Source organism: Theropithecus gelada, chromosome 16, assembly GCF_003255815.1.
Source record: "Theropithecus gelada isolate Dixy chromosome 16, Tgel_1.0, whole genome shotgun sequence".
In the NCBI taxonomy this organism is placed as follows: domain Eukaryota; kingdom Metazoa; phylum Chordata; class Mammalia; order Primates; family Cercopithecidae; genus Theropithecus; species Theropithecus gelada.
This window is the reverse complement of record NC_037684.1, coordinates 65,113,732-65,132,866: the sequence shown is the minus strand read 5'-3', so window position 1 is coordinate 65,132,866 and position 19,135 is coordinate 65,113,732. Positions and strand designations below refer to the sequence as shown.

Genomic DNA, 19,135 nt, shown 5'->3' with positions numbered 1-19,135 from the left:
AAAAAAAAAAAAAAAAAAAAAAAAAAGTCACTTTCCCAGGGAGGCTTCCCAGATCTCGCAATTTAAATAATTTAGCCCCTCCCTCAAATTCCACATCCTCCTTCTCTGCTTTATTTTCTCTTTGGTGCTTATTGTTGTTATGTACCATACCATAAATTTTACTTATCTTGTTGATTGCCCGCTCCTCCTGCCATATACACACAACAATAGGAGCTCCCAAATTTTTGTCTTTTCGTTTGCTGCTGTTATCCCAGCCCCTAGAACAACGCCTGGTGCAGTGAGCTGTTCTAAGTGCTGGAGATGCAGCTGTGAACGAAACACAAAATTCCCTGACTCCCGGGAATTCACAATCTAGTGGGGGCTAGAACATGGATCCAAGTGCTGGGTGACGCTTTCAGGAGGTGGGCGTTAGCGGCCGTCTCTGCCCCTCTGGGTAACAGATGATACAGACCAGCAGTCTCCCGCTATCAGCGTGTGAGGGGCAGAGGGGAACCCCCACTTGCAGGGCAGGTGTGGGGCCCTGAATGTGAGATCCAGAAGCCTTGGGGGGAAGCTCTGCCAGTCCACCAGGGGCAGCGGGGAGGTGTCACTTTGGGCTGCCAGGGCCCTGCGGACTTGGCTTAGGAGGTGGGGTGCATGGGCGCTGGGCCAAGACCCAGGCTCTGCGCCCCTCCCGGACAGGCCAGCCCTCGCCGCACCCTGGAGCAGTATTTCCACGCCGTGGTGGCCGCCGTGGAGCAGATGGCCAGTGAGGCCAGCCCGAGCCGGGAGGGACACGTGGAGAGGCTGGAGGAGATTTACTGCTCGCTGCTGGGGCCCGCGGCGGGGCGCAGAGGTGGTAAGCGATGGGCGATTGGGGGACCCTGCCAAGGGCCCCCGCGGGCGCAGCTCACTGCACCGCAGGGGGCGCCAGAGAGCAGTGCTGGACCTGCCTCTGTCTGGGAGGCAGGAGCCTGGGGAGTGGGGGCAGCCTGCGGATTTGCTAAGACCGGAACTAAGAAGGCCGGTAATTAGGCCGGGAGCGGTGGCTCAGGCCTGTTATCCCCGCATTTTGGGAAGCCGAGGCAGGCGGATCACCTGAGGTCAGGAGTTCGAGACCAGCCTGGCCAACATGGTGAAACCCTTTACTAACGTAGTAGAGGGTTTAGTTAGCCGGGCGTGGTGGTGCGCGCCTGCAGTCCCAGCTACTGGGGATGCTGAGTTAGGAGAATCACTTGAACCCAGGAGGCAGAGGTTGCAGTGAGCCGTGATCGCACCACTGTACTCCAGCCTGGGTGACAGAGCAAAACTCCATCTCAAAAAAAAAAAAAAGAAGGCGGGAAATTTGGTCCTGATAACAGCTGTTGCCCACAGAGCCCCTACTATACTCCAGTTGCTGTTCTAATCACCTTACATATATTTAAATATATTGCCTATACTGTATTAAATCAATGAAACCTCACAGTCAACTTATAAGCTGGAAACTATTATTATCCCCATTTTACAGAGGACGAAACTGAGTTAGAAAGAAGTTAAATATCTTGCCCAAGATCACCCAAGGCAGTAAGTGGCAAAGGCAAGATACAAATCCAGGCTGTCTAGTTCACCACTCAGCTGTAGTAATCAAAGGATTTGATTGTCCAAGGACCAGAGTATCTAAAAGAGCAGATGAGTCAACATCGTCTGTATCTGGTATCATAGAGTTTTACTCCTCACCCTTCCTTATTTGCATTTTTATAAGATAACGCCTTATCTTATGCAAGGCATAATATAGGTAAGATAATGCCTACTCTGACTCAAGCCCCATGTGGATGGGGGCATCTGAAATAGCCCAGAGAAACATTCCGAATATGTGTTTCCTGGCTGTTGTAGGATGGTTCTGATTTGGGTCCCGTTTCATGGTCGCCCAAAGTATCATGGAATGGGTCAGCCTGCATGTCCCAGATATGCATGGTCTCTCATCGTGCACCTGTAGTTATAAGGCATGGGGTTAAGGACTGGAATCCACTGGAAGAGGTTAGTGTGCCAGGCCCTGGGTTTGAACTTGGCAGCCCAGGTTGGGTGGAGGCCCCAGCAGTTGGGTGAGGTGGGCAGGACAGTCCCTGCCTCAAGACTCCATCTTTGAAGTTTTCCACTCTTTTGCTTTAATATTCTACACTGCCTCTGATCCCACATAGAAAAAGCTGCTCCTGCACCCCAAGCTGGAACAAACCCTGGGGCCAATCTGGCTTTGCTCCCCTTGTGGCCCCTTGCTAACACTCACCAGTGACTCTGCATGGATCAGGCAAGATCATCTGGGCTGCCCCCAAGCCACATCCAAGGGCATCTGTCTCCTGCCCAGACTTGCCCTGTGCATTTATTTTATTTATTTATTTATTTATTTATTTATTTATTGAGACAAGGTCTCACTGTGTCACCCAGGCTGGAGTGCAGTGGCGCGATCATGGCTCACTGCAGCCTTGACCTCCTGGGCTCAAGTGATCCTCCCACCTCAGCCTCCCGAACAGCTGGGACCACAGGCACACGCCACCACACCTGGCTTAGCCCTGTGCATCTGAATGACCAGGCAGCAGCCCCGTCAAGCCCCTGTGGCTGTAGGGGGCAGTATGGAGCAGTGGTTATAAGCACTGTGTTGGGGGTAAGAGCAGGGACTCTGGAGCTGAGCTGCCTGGGTTCAAGTCTTCACTGTGCTATTTACTATGTGACCTTGGGCCAGTCATTCAACCTCTCCGTGTCCTGTCTCCTCCCCTGTAAATTGAGGATAATAATGTCACCCATTGCCCACGGCTATTGGCAGGATCCAGAGAAATGATTACACTGTGTGCCAGGTGAGTAGAATAAGACCTGGCAGGCAGTAGAACACTAGCTGCTCTCCCCTAAGAAGCTTGCAGCCTCAAGACAGGGAAGCCACAGCAATATAGAAATGAAACAAGAATACAGAGCCAAATCCTAAGGCCACATGGGAGGTGTGCCCAGTGTGCAGACAAAGTCTGCTGGAGGGAATGACCACCGTGGGCCGCTGGCGTGGTCAGAAACTATTCTAGAAAGAGGAGCAGGAAGAATGGCTGGTCTTGGTCTCTCCCCTGGACTGCCCAGAGTTCCTGTTGCCCCCAAACTTTGCTGATGAGTTCTTGTCAGCATCACTGACAGCAGCGAATGTTAATTGAGTGTCTGCTGCGTGCAAGATATTGGAAGCAGCCCTGAGAAGGGAAGGGGTCTCTCCTGCCTCGTCTGGATGCAGGCAGGGCATTTTAAGAACAGCGGGGAAGCCAGTCAGGTGGCTGCACAGGGCTGAAGGCGTGGCCAGCATAGGAGAATAGGTTGGAAAAGGCCTTGTGAGCTGGTTTGTGAAGACCCCCTAAAGGCTGAGCTAGGTTTAAGGAAACATAGCTACTAAGCATTGTTGGACAGGGAGGGGACAGCTGCACTGTTGGGCCCTGGATGGGCTGGTGGTGGCAGAGATGGAAAGGCAGACCAGATGTGGAGAGAGTCCCTGCCACCCCTCTAAGACCCCGCACAGGAGCTGAGCAGGATGGGGATGGCAGATGGGGAGGGTCCCATGGACTCCTCCATGGCCTCCATAGCCTGTTCCTTTCTGCAGGTGACCCTGTCCAAGAGCGGCCACCAAGCATTCCCCTGCCCAGCCCCTACATCACCTTCCACCTGTGGACCGGCGAGGAGCAGCTCTGTACGTGCCCCTGCAGCTGTCTGGAAACAGTGGTATATGTCTGTGTCTGTGTGTGTGCATATGCGTGCATGTGTGTGTTTGTCAGTGTGTTTGTGTGTGTGTCTGTGTGTGCATGTGTGTGTGTTTGTATGTCTGTGTCTGTACGTGTGTGTGTGCATCTGTGTATCTCTGTGTCTGTGTGTGTGTCTCTGTGTCTGTGTGTGTGTCTCTGTGCATGTTCATATGTGTGTCCTTATGTGTCTGTGTGTCTGTCTGTGTTTCTGTGTGTGTGTGTATCCTCTGAGGAGGACTGGTTGGAATCAGGAATATAGCCCTGCCAGCCTTACGTGTCCTCACTGCCCTCGTTCCCCCATCCCAGGGAAGGAATTGGTGCTCTTCCTTCGCCCGAGATCCCAGCTGTGCCTCAGTGCTGACTTGGAGGTCTTGGATCTGCAGGGCCTCCGGCCAGACCGGGAGTTGGCCCGGGTTTCCGTGCTGTCCACGGACAGCGGCATCGAGCGGGACCTTCCCCCGGGGGCTGATGAGCTGCCTGCACCCAGCAGCCCTGAGATGGAGCGAGCTGGGCTGCAGCGCAAAGGCGGCATCAAGAAGCGTGCGTGGCCCCTGGACTTCTTGATGCCTGGCGGCTGGGACGGGCCCCCAGGGCTGCACCGGAGGACAGGCAGGCCCGGTGGGGATGGGGAAGTGCTGCCCGGTGTCTCCCGGCTGCACACAGCCCGGGTACTTGTGCTGGGAGATGACAGGATGCTGGGGCGCCTGGCCCAGGCCTACCACAGACTCAGGTGGGGCTCCAAGGTGGGGCCTGGGGGTGGGCGCTGGTCAGGGGCACAGGTGGGCCTGGCATGGGCTGGTGAAGGATCACAAAGCGGCAAGAGAGGGTCGGGAGGCAGAGGCCAGGGTGGGACAGAGGAGGATGCCACACAGTGCCAGCAGCCGTCACAGAGCACCGCAGTCCCTGCTTTGTGTTTGTTAGCTCCGTGAACCCTCATCGCCATCCTGCGAGGGAGACATTACTGTACCCATTTTGTAGATGAGAAAGCAGAGGCTCAGAAAGATGACACAAATTGCCCAAGGTCCAGAGATAACAAATAGCAGAGCCGAGTCTCTTTGAAGCCAAGACCCGCCCCTAACCTCCTCTGCTTTGCTGCCCGTTGCTAGGAAACGGGAGACCCAGAAGTTCTGCCTTACTCCCAGACTCAGCCTGCAGCTCTACTACATCCCCGTGCTGGCACCTGAGGTGACTGGACCGCGGGGAGGCGGTGGCGGGGCAGAGACAGGGCAGGCTGGGCAGGGACACACCTGCAGCCTCGCATTCCCCACATCCCCGGCGCAGGGACTAGAAAAAGCATCCTTAGGATGTGGAGACGGGACAGACGTCAGCAGTCTTCTGTTTCAGAGGCTGCAGACGGTGCTCTGGGGGCTGAATGTGGCCAGAGATTGGGTCTCTCTCTTGATGGCAGCCTGCTTGCTGCTGATATTCATTTTGTTTTTGTAGGTAATGGAATTAGTTGCAAAGTTCTCAAACACAGGGCTCTCTCTCTCTCTCTCTCTCTCCCCCTCCTTCCCTCCCCTCTCTCATACACACACATACACACAAACCCCACACTTTCTGGTATGACATGAAAGGAAATTTCAGGCAGTGAAGTCCATTGATCTAGTAGGGGGGACAGACCCACACTTGCAGGTCTTACTTCCTACTGCACACTCCACTTCCTACTGCACACACCACTTCCTACTGCACACGCCACTTCCTACTGCACACGCCACTTCTACTGCACACTCCACTTCTACTGCACACGCCACTTCCACTGCACACTCCACTTCCTACTGCACACGCCACTTCCTACTGCACGCTCCACTTCCTACTGCACACTCCACTTCCTACTGCACACGCCACTTCCTACTGCACACGCCACTTCTACTGCACACGCCACTTCCTACTGCACACTCCACTTCTACTGCACACGCCACTTCCTACTGCACACGCCACTTCTACTGCACACTCCACTTCTACTGCACACTCCACTTCCTACTGCACATGCCACTTCCTACTGCACATGCCACTTCTACTGCACACACCACTTCCTACTGCACACGCCACTTGTACTGCACACTCCACTTCCTACTGCACACGCCACTTCCTACTGCACACGCCACTTCCTACTGCACACTCCACTTCCTACTGCACACGCCACTTCCACTGCACATGCCACTTCCTACTGCACACTCTACTTCCTATTGCACACTCCACTTCTGCACACGCCACTTCCTACTGCACACGCCACTTTCTACTGCACACTCCACTTCCTACTGCACACTCCACTTCTACTGCACACTCCACTTCCTATTGGGAAGCAGTAAGGTCAAAGACATACTTGTCTCTCCCCCTTTAAAGTCGGTGATCATTTTTCAATGTCCCTGGTGAGTGACCCTCAGCAAAATATATTCTAGCTTCATCTGAGTTTATAAAACAGAACAACGATGTGGCTTCACATGCAGAAATTGAGGCCCCAAGAGGTTAAGTGACTTGACCATATTCACACAGCCTAGGCTGATGGCAGCTGGAAGGCAGAGCTGGAGAGAGGGCCTGACGAGGTCTGCCCTATCCCCTTTCCCCCAGAAGCCTGCAGCATCCAGGCAGCCAGAGCTGGGAGAGCTGGCTACATTCCTGGGCCGCGCAGACCCGTGGTACCAGAGCAACGTCAACACGCTGTGCCCCGCCATCCACAAGCTGGCTGAGATGGTAAGGGAGGGTGAGGGTACCTGGGAGGGAGAGAGGGAGGGGAGCAGGGTCTGGGCAGAGGGGAGAAAGGAGGAGCCCAAGTGGGCAGCAAGGGTGAAATGGGGGTAAGAGGGGGCTATCTTTTCGCTGCTGTACTTGACCCTTGACCTTAAGAGTCGGGTGGGATGAGGCAGGAAGGGAATTCGAGAGAGGGGCCCTAACCAGCTAGTGGCTTTGAATTCACTCGGAACACTTACCAGGCACTTACTTTGGACCAGACCACCTTGGAAAAGATTAAGTAAAATATTCTTTCATAAGTGTGTAGGGCAGTTATATTCCTTCTTGTGTGAGCTTCCTGTGGTCTTTTTTCTTTGTTTTTAACAATTTATTTATTTATTTTTGTTTTACTTCAAGTTCTGGGATACATGTGCAGAACATGCAGGTTTGTTACATAGGTATACATGTGTCATGGTGGTTTGCTGCACTTATCAACCCATCATCTAGGTTTTAAGGCCTGCATGCATTAGGTATTTGTCCTAATGCTCTCCCTCCCCTTGCTCCCCATCCCCAGACAGGCCCCGATGTGTGATGTTCCCCTCCCTGTGTCCATGTGTTCTCATTGTTCAACTCCCACTTATGAGTGAGAACATGAGGTGTTTGGTTTTCTGTTCCTATGTTAGTTTGCTGAGCATGATGGCTTCCAGCTTCACCATGTCCCTGAAAAGGACATTAACTCATTCTTTTTTATGGCTGCATAGTATTCCATGGTGTATATGTGCCATAATTTCTTTATCCTGTCTATCATTGATGGGCATTTGGTCTGGTTCCAAGTCTTTGCTATTGTAAATAGTGCTGCAATAAACATACGTGTGCATGTGTCTTTATAGTGGAATGAATCATTTTTCTATGATTGTAATAGCTGATGTTTCCTGAGCACTTATGCTGCACCAGGCACTGTTCTAAACACTTACGCATAGGGCGGCTCATGTAATTCCCACAGCAGCCCAGAGGCAGGTGCCCCTATTGCTAGGTACTATTGTCACCAGAGTCCCGTTTTACAGATGAAACAACTGAGGCACAAAGAAAGTAAGTATCTTGCCTGAAGTCACAAAGTGAGTGGTGGAGTGCCACTTGGAACCAGGCAGCTTGACTCTAGAGCACCCTCTCCTAACCACAAACCCACGCTGCCATATCCCAACCGTGGCTGGCAGTGGAGAGGGAACTCATCTTTTACCGGTTTGAAAGGGCTTTTATATAGTAAGACAATTCTACCCTTTTTGTCGTCACATATGTTGCAGATTTTTTTCCCACGGTTGTAACTTGCCTATCCACTTTTTGACTTGCGGAAGTTTAATACTTGGATGTCGTCAAACATACCACTTTTATTCTTTACAGTTTCTGCCTTTGGAGTCATGCTTTCAAAAGCTTAAATAAATGTTCACTGATAATTTATTCTAACACTTTCCATGTCTCAATTTTTACATTTAATTAATTGCCTATCTGCAATTAATTTTAGTGTTTAGTGTGAAGTATGTCATTTTATTTTTTCCAAATGTTGAGCTAGTTGTCCTAAAGCTATTTTGCATAAATCGTCTTGCTGTAGCAATTTGAAATGCCACTTTTATCATTTGCTAAATACTTACATGTGCCTGTATTTAGTACATGATACTTACATGTGCTTGTATGTAGTACATGATCCTTACATGTGCTTGTAAGTATTTAGTACATACGTACTCTCTCTTTGATTTATTCATTTCTGTACAAATTAGCCTTTTGATATTTTAATATCTGATGATAGAAGCCTGCCTACCCCATTGTTCTTCTTTTTCAAAACTTTTCAGAATATGCCTATTTATTTATCTTCCTGATAAACTTTAGAATTTCAAGTTTTGTTTTTGTTATTATTTTTAATCCTATTGGATTTCAGTTGAAATTTGGGGAGAATTAGAATCTTTAGCATATTGAGTTTTTCTCTCTAGGAGCATGGTATAGCTCTTCATTTGTCAAAGTGTCCTTATATATCCCTCGGTATAAGTGTAAAGTTTGCATCATACAGCTTCTGTCCAATTCTCACTAAATTTATTACTCGTGTGTGATAGTGTTCCTTACTATTGCGAATGCTATCTTTATCCCATTATATGGGTAGTGCCTGAAGCTAAAAGGAAGCTATTGATTTATACATATTTATTTTAGTTTTAAAAACTGCAGTAAAAAAATGTAACATTAATTTACCACTTTTACATATCTGTTTTTTAACTTGCCACTTTACTGAGCTCTCCATTTTGCTTTATCATTTGATTGATGAGGGTGTCTTCCTACATATTTTATTCAAATAAGGACATTTAGGGATGCACATTTTCTGGATTATACCTTATCGGAAAATGTCTTTGCATACACATGGAGACCATTTAGCTGGGCATTAAAATACCTTTTCCTTGAAACTTGGAGGATATTACAGTGGGAACATTTGATGCAGGCCCCATTGGTGCTCCTTTGCTGGTAGCTATTTTTCTCTGCCAGGACACTGTAAGATTTTGGTTTTCCCTTTCTCCTTGTATTTAACAATTTGAAAGGCCCTATGCTTACTCCAAAAGCAATTGCCACATGAAGAGACCAGAAACATTGTGAGCAATGACAGCATTATTAGAATACGTTCATAGCTCCTCAGTGTGACCCTTTTGAAAGGAACAATATTTCAGTACACCAGATGTGAGAGTCAGAAGAGCTCTTACAGGACCGGATATGAGTTGGATGAGATCAACTCTGAGCTTCCTTCTAGCCCTGACACTATTACATTCTATGTAGATGTTCTGAAAAACCAGTCACTATGCTTTATCATCATATGGGACCAGGGAAGGACTGGAAGACAAGATGCGTAGTCCATTCCCAATAACATGCAAACCTGAATTATTTTATTTTATTTTAAGATGGAGTTTCACTCTTGTTGCCCAGGCTGGAGTGCAATGGCACAATCTTGGCTCACCACAGCCTCTGCCTCCTGGGTTCAAGCAATTCTCCTGCCTTAGCCTCCCAAGTAGCTGGGATTACAGGCATGCGCCACCACGCCTGGCTAATTTTGTATTTTTGGTAGAGATGAGGTTTCTCCATGTTGGTTAGGCTGGTCTCGAACTCCCGACCTCAGGTGACCCTCTCGCCTCAGCCTCCCAAAGTGTTGGGATTACGGGCGTGAGCCACTATGCCCAGCCAATTAGTTTATTAATAGATGCAGGGACCACCAGAGCTGAAAGAGACATCAGATCATCTGGTTCAACCTCTCATTTTCTCTAGAAGGACATTCAGGCCTCAAAGAGTTTGAATAACTTGCCCACACCTGCCTGGCCAATGGCAAGTAGCCCATCCAAGCCTAGAACCCAGTCCTGGCTCTCTCATTAGCTTCACTCTCCAGCATCTTGTCTCCCCCAGTCACTTAGCACAGTGCCTCACACATAGCAGTGCTCAGTAGTCTCTGTAGAACTGAAATTAGTCAGATTCCCTAGGGAGGCAGAGCTCTGGACAGGAATATTTTGATTGGGAGTGGAAATTCAGTGGTAGGAAAGGTTTGGAATGTGTTGAAGGATGCACTGGGTTAGTGCATCCCAGAGATGTAGGGGCTTGGAGTTTCTCTCTGAATAAAATGGCATCTCCCACAGTGGCCTTGGGGGAGATGGTGAAGACATTCCCTGTCTCCCTCACAGCCTCCTTCCCTGGACTCATCCCAGACTGTGGACCCCTTCATCCTAGACGTCATCACCTACTACATCCGCATGGGCACCCAACCCATCTATTTCCAGATCTACACAGTCAAGGTAATCATCCCACTGAAGGCTCCAAGGGATCCCAGGACCCCACAGATTAAATACCCAGGCTCAGGGGAAACACTGGTTATCAGGCCACAAATCATGAACACACCCAGATACTCTTGGTTATTAACGTTACCTTCTTCATCTCTAAATGAATCAGATCGTTATTAATTTCAAGACCTCAAATCCAAGAAGTAGGTCTTCTTTATGTGGAAGGGTTCTCCATGGCCCTGGATCCCTGGAAATCAGGGACAGAGTGATTTGGAAATCACACCAGGAAATGCCACCCTCCCTTCCTCTCTCCAGATCTTCTTCAGTGACCTGAGCCAAGACCCTACCGAGGACATCTTCCTCATTGAGCTGAAGGTGAAGATCCAAGATTCTAAATTCCCCAAAGGTAAGCATCTGCCTCCCTTTTCCCAAAGGTCATCCTGACTCAGCTTCTCCAGACTCTCATCCTCTCACCTCTCACCTGATGATGCCTGCACCCCCACACCCTCAGTGCTCGTCCCTGCTCTGTTCCCTACCTCTGCTGAATGCCAAGGCTGCCCTTGATCCCCTCCAACCCCCGAAAGACTGAAAGGCAGCCTGGCCCCCTGAAGTGTCGCCTTTCCATCCAGGGAGATGGAGGGATGGGTAAACCCAGCAGCTCAGCTCCTGCCCTCAGAGAGGTGGGGAAGTCAGGGCGAGAGGGCTGGGAACCTCCACCCCAAGCCTCTTCTCATCTCCCCACAGATGGCTTTTCACCCAGGAGGAGAGGCGTGGCCGAGGGCCCAGGGGCGGAGCTCTCCCTGTGCTACCAGAAGGTCAGCGTGCATGGGCGTGGTCAGTAGGTGGCCAAGAGGTACAGCTGGAGAGAGCGGGCCTCGAGGACAAGCAGGGAAGCAGACAGAGCCAAAGGAAGTTTCTACCTCTTTTCTTGAAGCTGCCTGCAGAGTTCCCAGCCTTCAGGGAGTTTTGCAGGGATGAGTGGGTTAAGTTGGCCTTACATGTAGACCTAGGAGGTGATCTGATTTAAAGAACAAGGGGCCTGACTCCTTGTTAAAAAATATCTTCCTCGCTAGCTGGCCAGATGCTTGAACTGATTTCACTGGAAATTTATTCTTTGGGGTCTGGAAGGCTAAACATACTTCTAGGGCTGGGACTGCTGTAAGCCTTTATCTGCTAGCCCTTATGGGACCGTAGTGACATAGACAAAACAGGGTCTGGCACAGTGGCTCATGCCTGTAATCCCAGCGCTTTGGGAGGCTGAGGCAGGAGGATCACTTGAGCCCAGGAGTTCAAGACCAGCCTGGGCAACATAGTGAGACCCCCAGCTCAAAAGAAAAAAAAAAAAAAAAGACGCTCATGGCAGGGGTGGAAAACAGGGGAGAGAGGCAAGACTGTGGATGTGGGGATGCGTGGGGAAAGGGTATGTCCTGAGGACCTCCACCTGTTCCTTGATCCCCCTCCCCAGGCCTTGCTCAGCCACCGGCCCCGAGAGGTCACTGTTTCCCTGCGGGCCACTGGGCTGGTCCTGAAGGCCATTCCAGCCAGCGATACAGAAGGTGAGGAACGGGGAATGCAGAGCAAAGAAAGAGACAAGAGATGAGAAGGGCAATGCTGGGGAGAGGGCAGAGTGGCAGGAGAAGGGGGAGCCCTCCCAGTCATGGAACTGGAGCCAGGTCCAGGGCTTGGTGACTGCCTTCAAGCTGCTTGCTGTGGGGTCCCCCAGACTCTAGCACTGGTCGCCGGCTTGAGCCTCAGCAGCCTGGTGAGCCATAGCTGGAAGGTGGAGGACTACAGGGAGGGGTTGCAGTTGGCCTCCTGCCACAGAATTGGGCCTGCAGGGCTAGTTGTCTTCTGTTTGGAAATTTTGGACTTTGAATGTCATTCCAAAAAAAAAAAAATGGAGACAATAGAAGATGCCAATTTATGTGCATATAGTAAATTATAAAAATTAGCTCATATTGTGAGCTCCCTGGTCTCCTAGAATAATGCAAAGGATGGCAATATGGATTACTAACATTGCAAACATGCACCAGAGGCCAGGCAGTGAAGCATGTGAACCCTAGGAAATAGATAGTATTAGTATTAGCAACTTTTTACTAGAGAGGAAACTTATAACGCACCCAACGTCATGTCTGCAAGGAAGAATCAGAACTGGAATTCAAACCCAGGTATTCTCATGCAAGAGCCTATGTTCCTTACCACTGCCTCCCCTAGAATTGCCAACTCTGAACAGACTAGACTTAGGGGATGTGTATCCAGTGATGCTTGTAGAAGACCGTTTTGGAGCAAACAAGAAAATTCACCCAGGCAGAATTATATCCTGTGTGCCATCTATTCCATTTGTCCGTGATATGTCCTGGCATATAGTAGATTCTTTTTTTTTTTTTTTTGAGACAGAGTCTCGCTTAGTCGCCCAGGCTGGAGTGCAGTGGCGCGATCTCGGCTCACTGCAAGCTCCGCCTCCCGGGTTCACGCCATTCTCCTGCCTCAGCCTCCCGAGTAGCTGGGACTACAGGCGCCCGCCGCTTCGCCCGGCTAATTTTTTGCATTTTTAGTAGAGACGGGGTTTCACCTGGCATATAGTAGATTCTTGATCAATATTTCGGGAATAAATGAAATGCTACTTTACACTCAAAAATTTGTTTTAAAAATGAGTGAACACATTTAGAATATTCCAGAAGAAAAACGGAATGAAAATACACATGAGCCAGGCTGGAATGCTTACGGGGAAGCCAACTCCGATCCCTCCTCTCCTCTCCAACCACGAGTATTTACTCCGTCTCTGAAACCCACTGTGGCCTTGCTAGCATTCCAATGATGACACCTTTCTGATTTCTGACAATAATGCCTTTGTGTTCATGTGTGGGTATCCTAGTGTCACAATTTCCTTAGCATCTGGCACAAAGAAGAAACTCAAGAAATTATATCACTTCCTAATGAAATTGCTTCCAGGCAAGTTGAATTCGTGGATGATGACATATGAAACTCCATCACAGCAGGGCACTCTTTCCCTGAATCTCTTTAACACCATGAAGGAGACGCGTACTCGTGGCAGTAGCTCTTAACCTAGAGGTGCTCACGAGCAGGTTGTCAAGGGCGCGGGGCCAGAGCCAGATGGGTAGGGCTCACACCCCAGCTTTGCCACTGACTATCTGTGTGACCTTGGATGTGTGACTTGTGTCCTGTCTACCTTTTTTTTTTTTTACTTAAATGGAGATAATAAGTAGCTACTAATTTGTGTGCATACAGTAAACGATACATGTTAGCTCTTATTGTTCAAACTGTATTCCTTCCATTTCTCTCACAGACTGTCCCCACTCCCAGCCCTACTCTAGACCCTATCAGTACCAGTCTGATGATGCCACCCTCGGTGGAGCAGACTTCTACAAACCCTCTTTAGTCGGCAGGGAGGGATGAAGCCTACCAGCAGGCACACAGTAATGATTTTTGACACATTATAGACTATTAAGCAACCCCATCTCTACTAAAAATACAAAAAAAAAAAAAAAAAGAGTTAGCTGAGTGTGATGGTGCTCGCCTGTAATCCCAGCTACATGGGAGGCTGAGGCAGGAGAATCGTTTGAACCTAGGAGGCAGAGGTTGCAGTGACCGAGATCATGCCACTGCACTCCAGCCTAGGCAACAGAGGGAGACTGTCTCAAAATATATGTATATAATATATATGTGTATATATACACATGTATATGTGTGTGTGTATATATGTATGTGTGTGTATATATGTACATATATGTGTGTGTATATATACACATGTGTGTGTGTGTGTGTATATATATATACACAAAAAAAACTGTAATAAAAAAAGGAAGTCAAAGAAACACTAACTGTTGGCACTACTGCCCTCCTCACCCACTTGGAGCCTCTGTCCTGCACAATATCCCTGGGCAGGTGCTTCTTTCATTCGTAGCATGCCCAAGAGCTACAGGAAGTTCAAGAGAACTTCTAGAACTTTATTCCTTTTAAAAAGGGTTGCAGGAGGACATAATGAAAGAGTGGGGGTGGGGATTTGGGTTGGTGATGGCCGCTGACCTGAGGATATAGAAACTTGCGGATTCACCGGGGAAGGAAGAAGGATGATTGAGAAGGAACCGTAACTTGGCTGGGACCAAGCAGATTCAGGAAGTGGGGGCCCAAGGAGGAGTGAGAGGGCTGGGGGTGTGAAGATGGGTTCATGGAGATCTTGAGACCTAGAATCTCAAACTCCCCTACTTCCCTGGAGGTCCATTTACAGCCCCACCAATCTCATTCAGTTTCAGGGTCTCGCCATTGCCCGCTGCCTGCTGCTCCTGTCACAGACCACTCGTGTCTGAATGTCAGCGTGACAGAGGTTGTCAAGTCCTCCAACTTGGCGGGAAAGTCCTTCTCTGTAAGTACTGAGTAGACTGGGAAAGGGAGACAGCCGGCCGGGGGCTCAGAGTAGACTGGGAAAGGGAGACAGCCGGCCTGGGGCTCAGAGTAGACTGGGAAAGGGAGACAGGTGGCTGGGAGCTCAGAGTAGACTGGGAAAGGGAGAGGTGGCTGGGAGCTCAGAGTAGACTGGGAAAGGGAGAGGTGGCTGGGGGCTCAGAGCAGACTGGGAAAGGAAGAGGTGGCTGGGAGCTCAGAGTAGACTGGGAAAGGGAGACAAGTGGCCGGGGGCTCAGTGTAGACTGGGAAAGGGAGACAGGTGGCTGCGAGTGCAGAGGGGAGGGTATTTAGAGAAGGGAACTGACTTGCCAGCCTTTCTGAGCCGTTGCTATTGGAATGGGTCTTCCTGTTAGAAGGAATCTGCTTTGCAGTCAGTCTGTCTGAAGTGCAGAGTGCCCACTGGTATAAGGAAAGCACTTTAAGAGTCAAAGCCCTGCCCTCCATCTGCTAACCATTTGAGGACCTAAGACATACCCAGATGACTGCAAAATGCACCTATGTCCTGTCATCCCAGGCGCCACACCACAGCCAGACTCCTAAACAACGACAGCCCAACCTTTGACCAGATCAAACCAGCTCTCTCAATCCCCTTGCCCTTTGCCCTTTTGCCTTTGTGCATTTCGATACTTTTTTTTTTTTTTCTTGAGATGGAGTCTCAGTCTGTCGCCCAGGCTGGAGTCCAGTGGTGCCATCTTGGCTCACTGCAACCTCCACCTCCCAGGTTCAAGCAATTCTCCTGCCTCAGCCTCTGGAGTAGCTGGGACTACAGGTGTGCGCCATCATGCACCATCATGCCCTGCTAATTTTTGTATTTTTAGTAGAGACAGGGTTTCACCATGTTGGCCAGGATGGTCTCAAACTCCTGACCTCAGGCAATCCACTTGCCTTGGCAAAGTGCTGGGATTACAGGTGTGAGCCGCCACGCCTGGCCGATACTTACTGATACAGACATAAGACTATTCATTTCCTTTCTACCCAATGGCCTCTCTGGACTTCACTTCCCAGCTCAGCTTGGCTTTGGTGCCCTATCACTGCGCCTGAACCATGTTCGCACTGATGTCCTCACTCCCGTGCACCACCCAGCAGGCTGACACTCCGATTTAGGTCAAGCCACTTACTCAGTCTGTATACCCAGGTGGCTAAGTGCTTCTGGAATAACCCCTGCATCCTCACTGATTAGATCCACAGCAAACTCATGACCTCCCCCTCACCCGGATCCTTGGGATCACATAGCCCTTTCCTTACCCACCCCCTCCAGGTTCTTCTCTATCTGTTTGCAGTTCTCTCTCCCCAGCTTTGACCTCTTCCTCTCCACTGCTCCTTCCCTTAGCCTACATACACTCAGGTCTTTTCCATCTTAAAAGAAAAAAAAAAAACACACACACACACACAAAAACTCTGCCATGACCCAACTACCTCTCTAGCTACCCACTGCATCTCTTTCCTTCCCTTCTCAGTCAAGCTCCTTGAAAGGTACTTCTAGAAGAGTTTCCAGCCCCTTATCAATAACTCTTCTACCCATGACCACCTGTTTACACATGTCCCACTGTGGAAAAGTCACCTCCATGTTGCCAAAACCAGTGGTCATTAGCCCTTATATTTCTTTATCCTTTAAGATAATGTTTTTGTTTTTTTGTTTTGTTTTGTTTTGTTTTTGAGACAGAGTCTCACTCTGTCACCAGGCTGGAGTGCAATGGCGCGATCTTGGCTCACCACAACCTCTGACTCCCGGGTTCAAGTGATTCTCCTGCCTCAGCCTCCTGAGTAGCTGGGATTACAGGCATGCGCCTCCATGCCCAGCTAATTTTTGTATTTTTAGTAAAGACAGGATTTCACCATGTTGACCAGGATGGTCTTAAATTCCTGACCTCGTGATCCACCCACCTCAGCCTCCCAAAGTGTTGGGATTACAGTTGTGAGCCACTGTGCCTGGCCAAGATAATGTTTTAACCTATAAACAAAAGTTTCATTATTTATTTTGGAAAACGTAAAAAAGCACAAAAAGTACATTCACCAGTAGTCGCAACCCCTGGAGAGGATGAATACTAACATTTTCAGGTGTAAACACCCAAGTCTTTTTTTCTAGCTATTTTAAGATAATTGATAGCTACACTACATACTGGTCTGTACCTTGATGTTTTTTACTCAAAAATATACTAAAGCCTCATAAATAGGTCTTGATGGGCCCTTGCTTTGGTCATTAAATGTTTTGCGTCATTAAGTATATGTCAGTATTTATTATATGATGGTTCCATATACCTATATAATTCTAATAATTCTAATAATAAATTCTAAGACGACGTTTAAGTAAGTTCTCATTTTTCACCATTACGAGCATGTGAGCAATTTCCTTAGGGGTAAATATGTGCTAAAAATCATGGTTATGTCTTTTTAGAAGAATGCCTAGAAGTGAAATCATCCAGTCAGGTGGCATCCTTTTTATATATTTTGCCAAATTGCCCTCTAGAAAGTCAATACCAAGTTCCAATCTGATTGTAGTGTTTGAGTGCCAATTTTGCAGTACAATTCGCATATTGATTTTTTTATCTTCACAAATTGGATGATCAAACTTTTCATTATTTTGTTTCCTTTATTACCAATTAGTAAAACTGAATACTTTCTTGTATTTCTATTTCTTCATTCATATATTTCCTATTCATATTCTCATCTCATACTAATATCCTATTTTATAGTGTGAGGACATTAACCCCTTCTTTGTCATAAATTTTGGAAATACTTTTCCCAGTTTGTCTTTTGATGCTTTTTTTAACCTAAAATAGCTTTATATTTTGACATAACAAAATCTACCATTTTCCTTTAATGATTTCTGACTCTGATATAATTAAACATTATATATGTCTAAAGACCCCATCTCCAAGGCATACCACAATTTTACACACTACTAAGAAACAAACAATGCTTCCTAAACTACGGACAATGCTCTCTTATCACATTGGTTGCAAAATACTCCCTAATTTTAGAGCTGTTGAAACGTGTTTTAGAATCAATGAAAATGGCAGACCTGTTTTATAGTAGTATGCTGTTCCTTCCTTGTGGTTTTATTCTTTTATTTCTTCACTCATTCTAAACATCTTTATTTTATAATCTGATTTGTGTAATTCCATTATCTATAATTACTGGGAGTCTAATCCTTCTGTTTATTGGGTTCACTGACCCCCTCCCCACAGTAGCTTAATTCCTTGTTTTTCAATTATGAGTTCATATTTCTTAGGGCTTTATCTGTGGGAAAACTGGGTGGAAAAATTGTCCTTCTAGAGAAATTCTGAATTTGTTTTTGCCAACTGCCTCGGAGATGTTATCAGCTCAGAACCATATTTTGAGTTCAGTTTTGGCTGAGAAATTGCCAGACCATGAAGATAGTGTACATGTGTACCCCAGATTCACATCCGGACGGGCTCGTAGCTAAGAATCTCCAGGAAAGACTTGCCTTCCTCACTCATCGTACAAGCCAAAGCAGACGGGCTTTTTTTCTGTGGTCTTCCCTATTTCTGTGTTTGTTTTTTCGTCCGTTTGTGTCTTTTGCTTTATTTTGCTTTCTAGTCTTTCACTGAGAGTGTAGCCTTCAAGAGTCCCTGCTTCATGTAACTCCACACCATTGCCTCCCATCCCCACGTGGCTATTTAAACCCAAGCCCTTTGATTCCTGAGATTATTAGCAAATGCTCCTAGGACAGCCAAAGCATCTGACTTACACAATTTCAACTTCTTTGGAATGTACTGACATTTTTTTTATTGCCTGGTACATGATCAACTTTTTTTTTTTTTTTTTTCTTTTTTTGAGACTGAGTCTCACTCTGTTGCCAGGCTGGAGTGCAGTGGTGAGATCTTGGCTCACTGCAGCCTCTGCCTCCCGGGTTCAAGTGATTCTCCTGCCTCAGCCTCCCAAGTAGCTGGGACTACAGGCATGTGCCACCACGCCCAGCTAATTTTTGTATTTTTAGTAGAGACAGGGTTTCACCATGTTGGCCAGGATAGTCTCGATCTCTTGGCCTCGTGATCCGCCCGCCTTGGCCTCCGAAAGTGCTGGGATTACAGGAGTGAATGATCAACTTCTTGATATTCAATGGCAACTAAAACTACATGTTAGAATATATAAAGTATGAAGTTTAGTTATTAAATCAAACACATTATATTACTGTAATCTACAAATTTAAAATATTTTTTTTCTACTTCATCTGGCCAAAACAGAGAGGTTTGTGGATGTTCCTGCTATGGTTTTGATTTTGTCAATTCTATCTGGATTTCTTTGAAGGTGAACTTTCTTCTAGTTTTTGATGCTGCTGTTGTATAATATGATGCCTTCTTATGCCTAGTCTTTGTATGAGACTGTTTTTTTCTCTCTCTCTCTTTGGAAGCCTTAAATACTTAGTTTCAGAGAAGAGTCTGAATGTCACAGGAATATACCTTGGTGGCATCTTTTTTTCATTCATCATTTTGGACCTTTGATGGACATTCTCAATCTGGAGACTCATATCTTTCACTTCTCAGATATTTTCTAATACAATCTTTT

At 47.7% G+C, this 19,135-nt stretch overlaps 1 protein-coding gene across 2 annotated transcripts in view; it reads left to right on the top strand.

Moving 5' to 3' along the window:
• The window catches only part of PIK3R6 (phosphoinositide-3-kinase regulatory subunit 6), a 66,244-nt gene that overhangs the window by 34,402 nt on the left and 12,707 nt on the right, over positions 1-19,135 (top strand). For both annotated transcript variants that reach the window (XM_025362825.1, XM_025362824.1), the window contains exons 9-18: positions 682-838; positions 3,581-3,667; positions 4,026-4,449; positions 4,826-4,904; positions 6,288-6,410; positions 10,085-10,195; positions 10,496-10,586; positions 10,925-10,995; positions 11,646-11,736; positions 14,449-14,564. In XM_025362825.1, the coding sequence (XP_025218610.1) occupies positions 682-838; positions 3,581-3,667; positions 4,026-4,449; positions 4,826-4,904; positions 6,288-6,410; positions 10,085-10,195; positions 10,496-10,586; positions 10,925-10,995; positions 11,646-11,736; positions 14,449-14,564 (1,350 nt within the window). The remainder of the gene's footprint in view (positions 1-681; positions 839-3,580; positions 3,668-4,025; positions 4,450-4,825; positions 4,905-6,287; positions 6,411-10,084; positions 10,196-10,495; positions 10,587-10,924; positions 10,996-11,645; positions 11,737-14,448; positions 14,565-19,135) is intronic.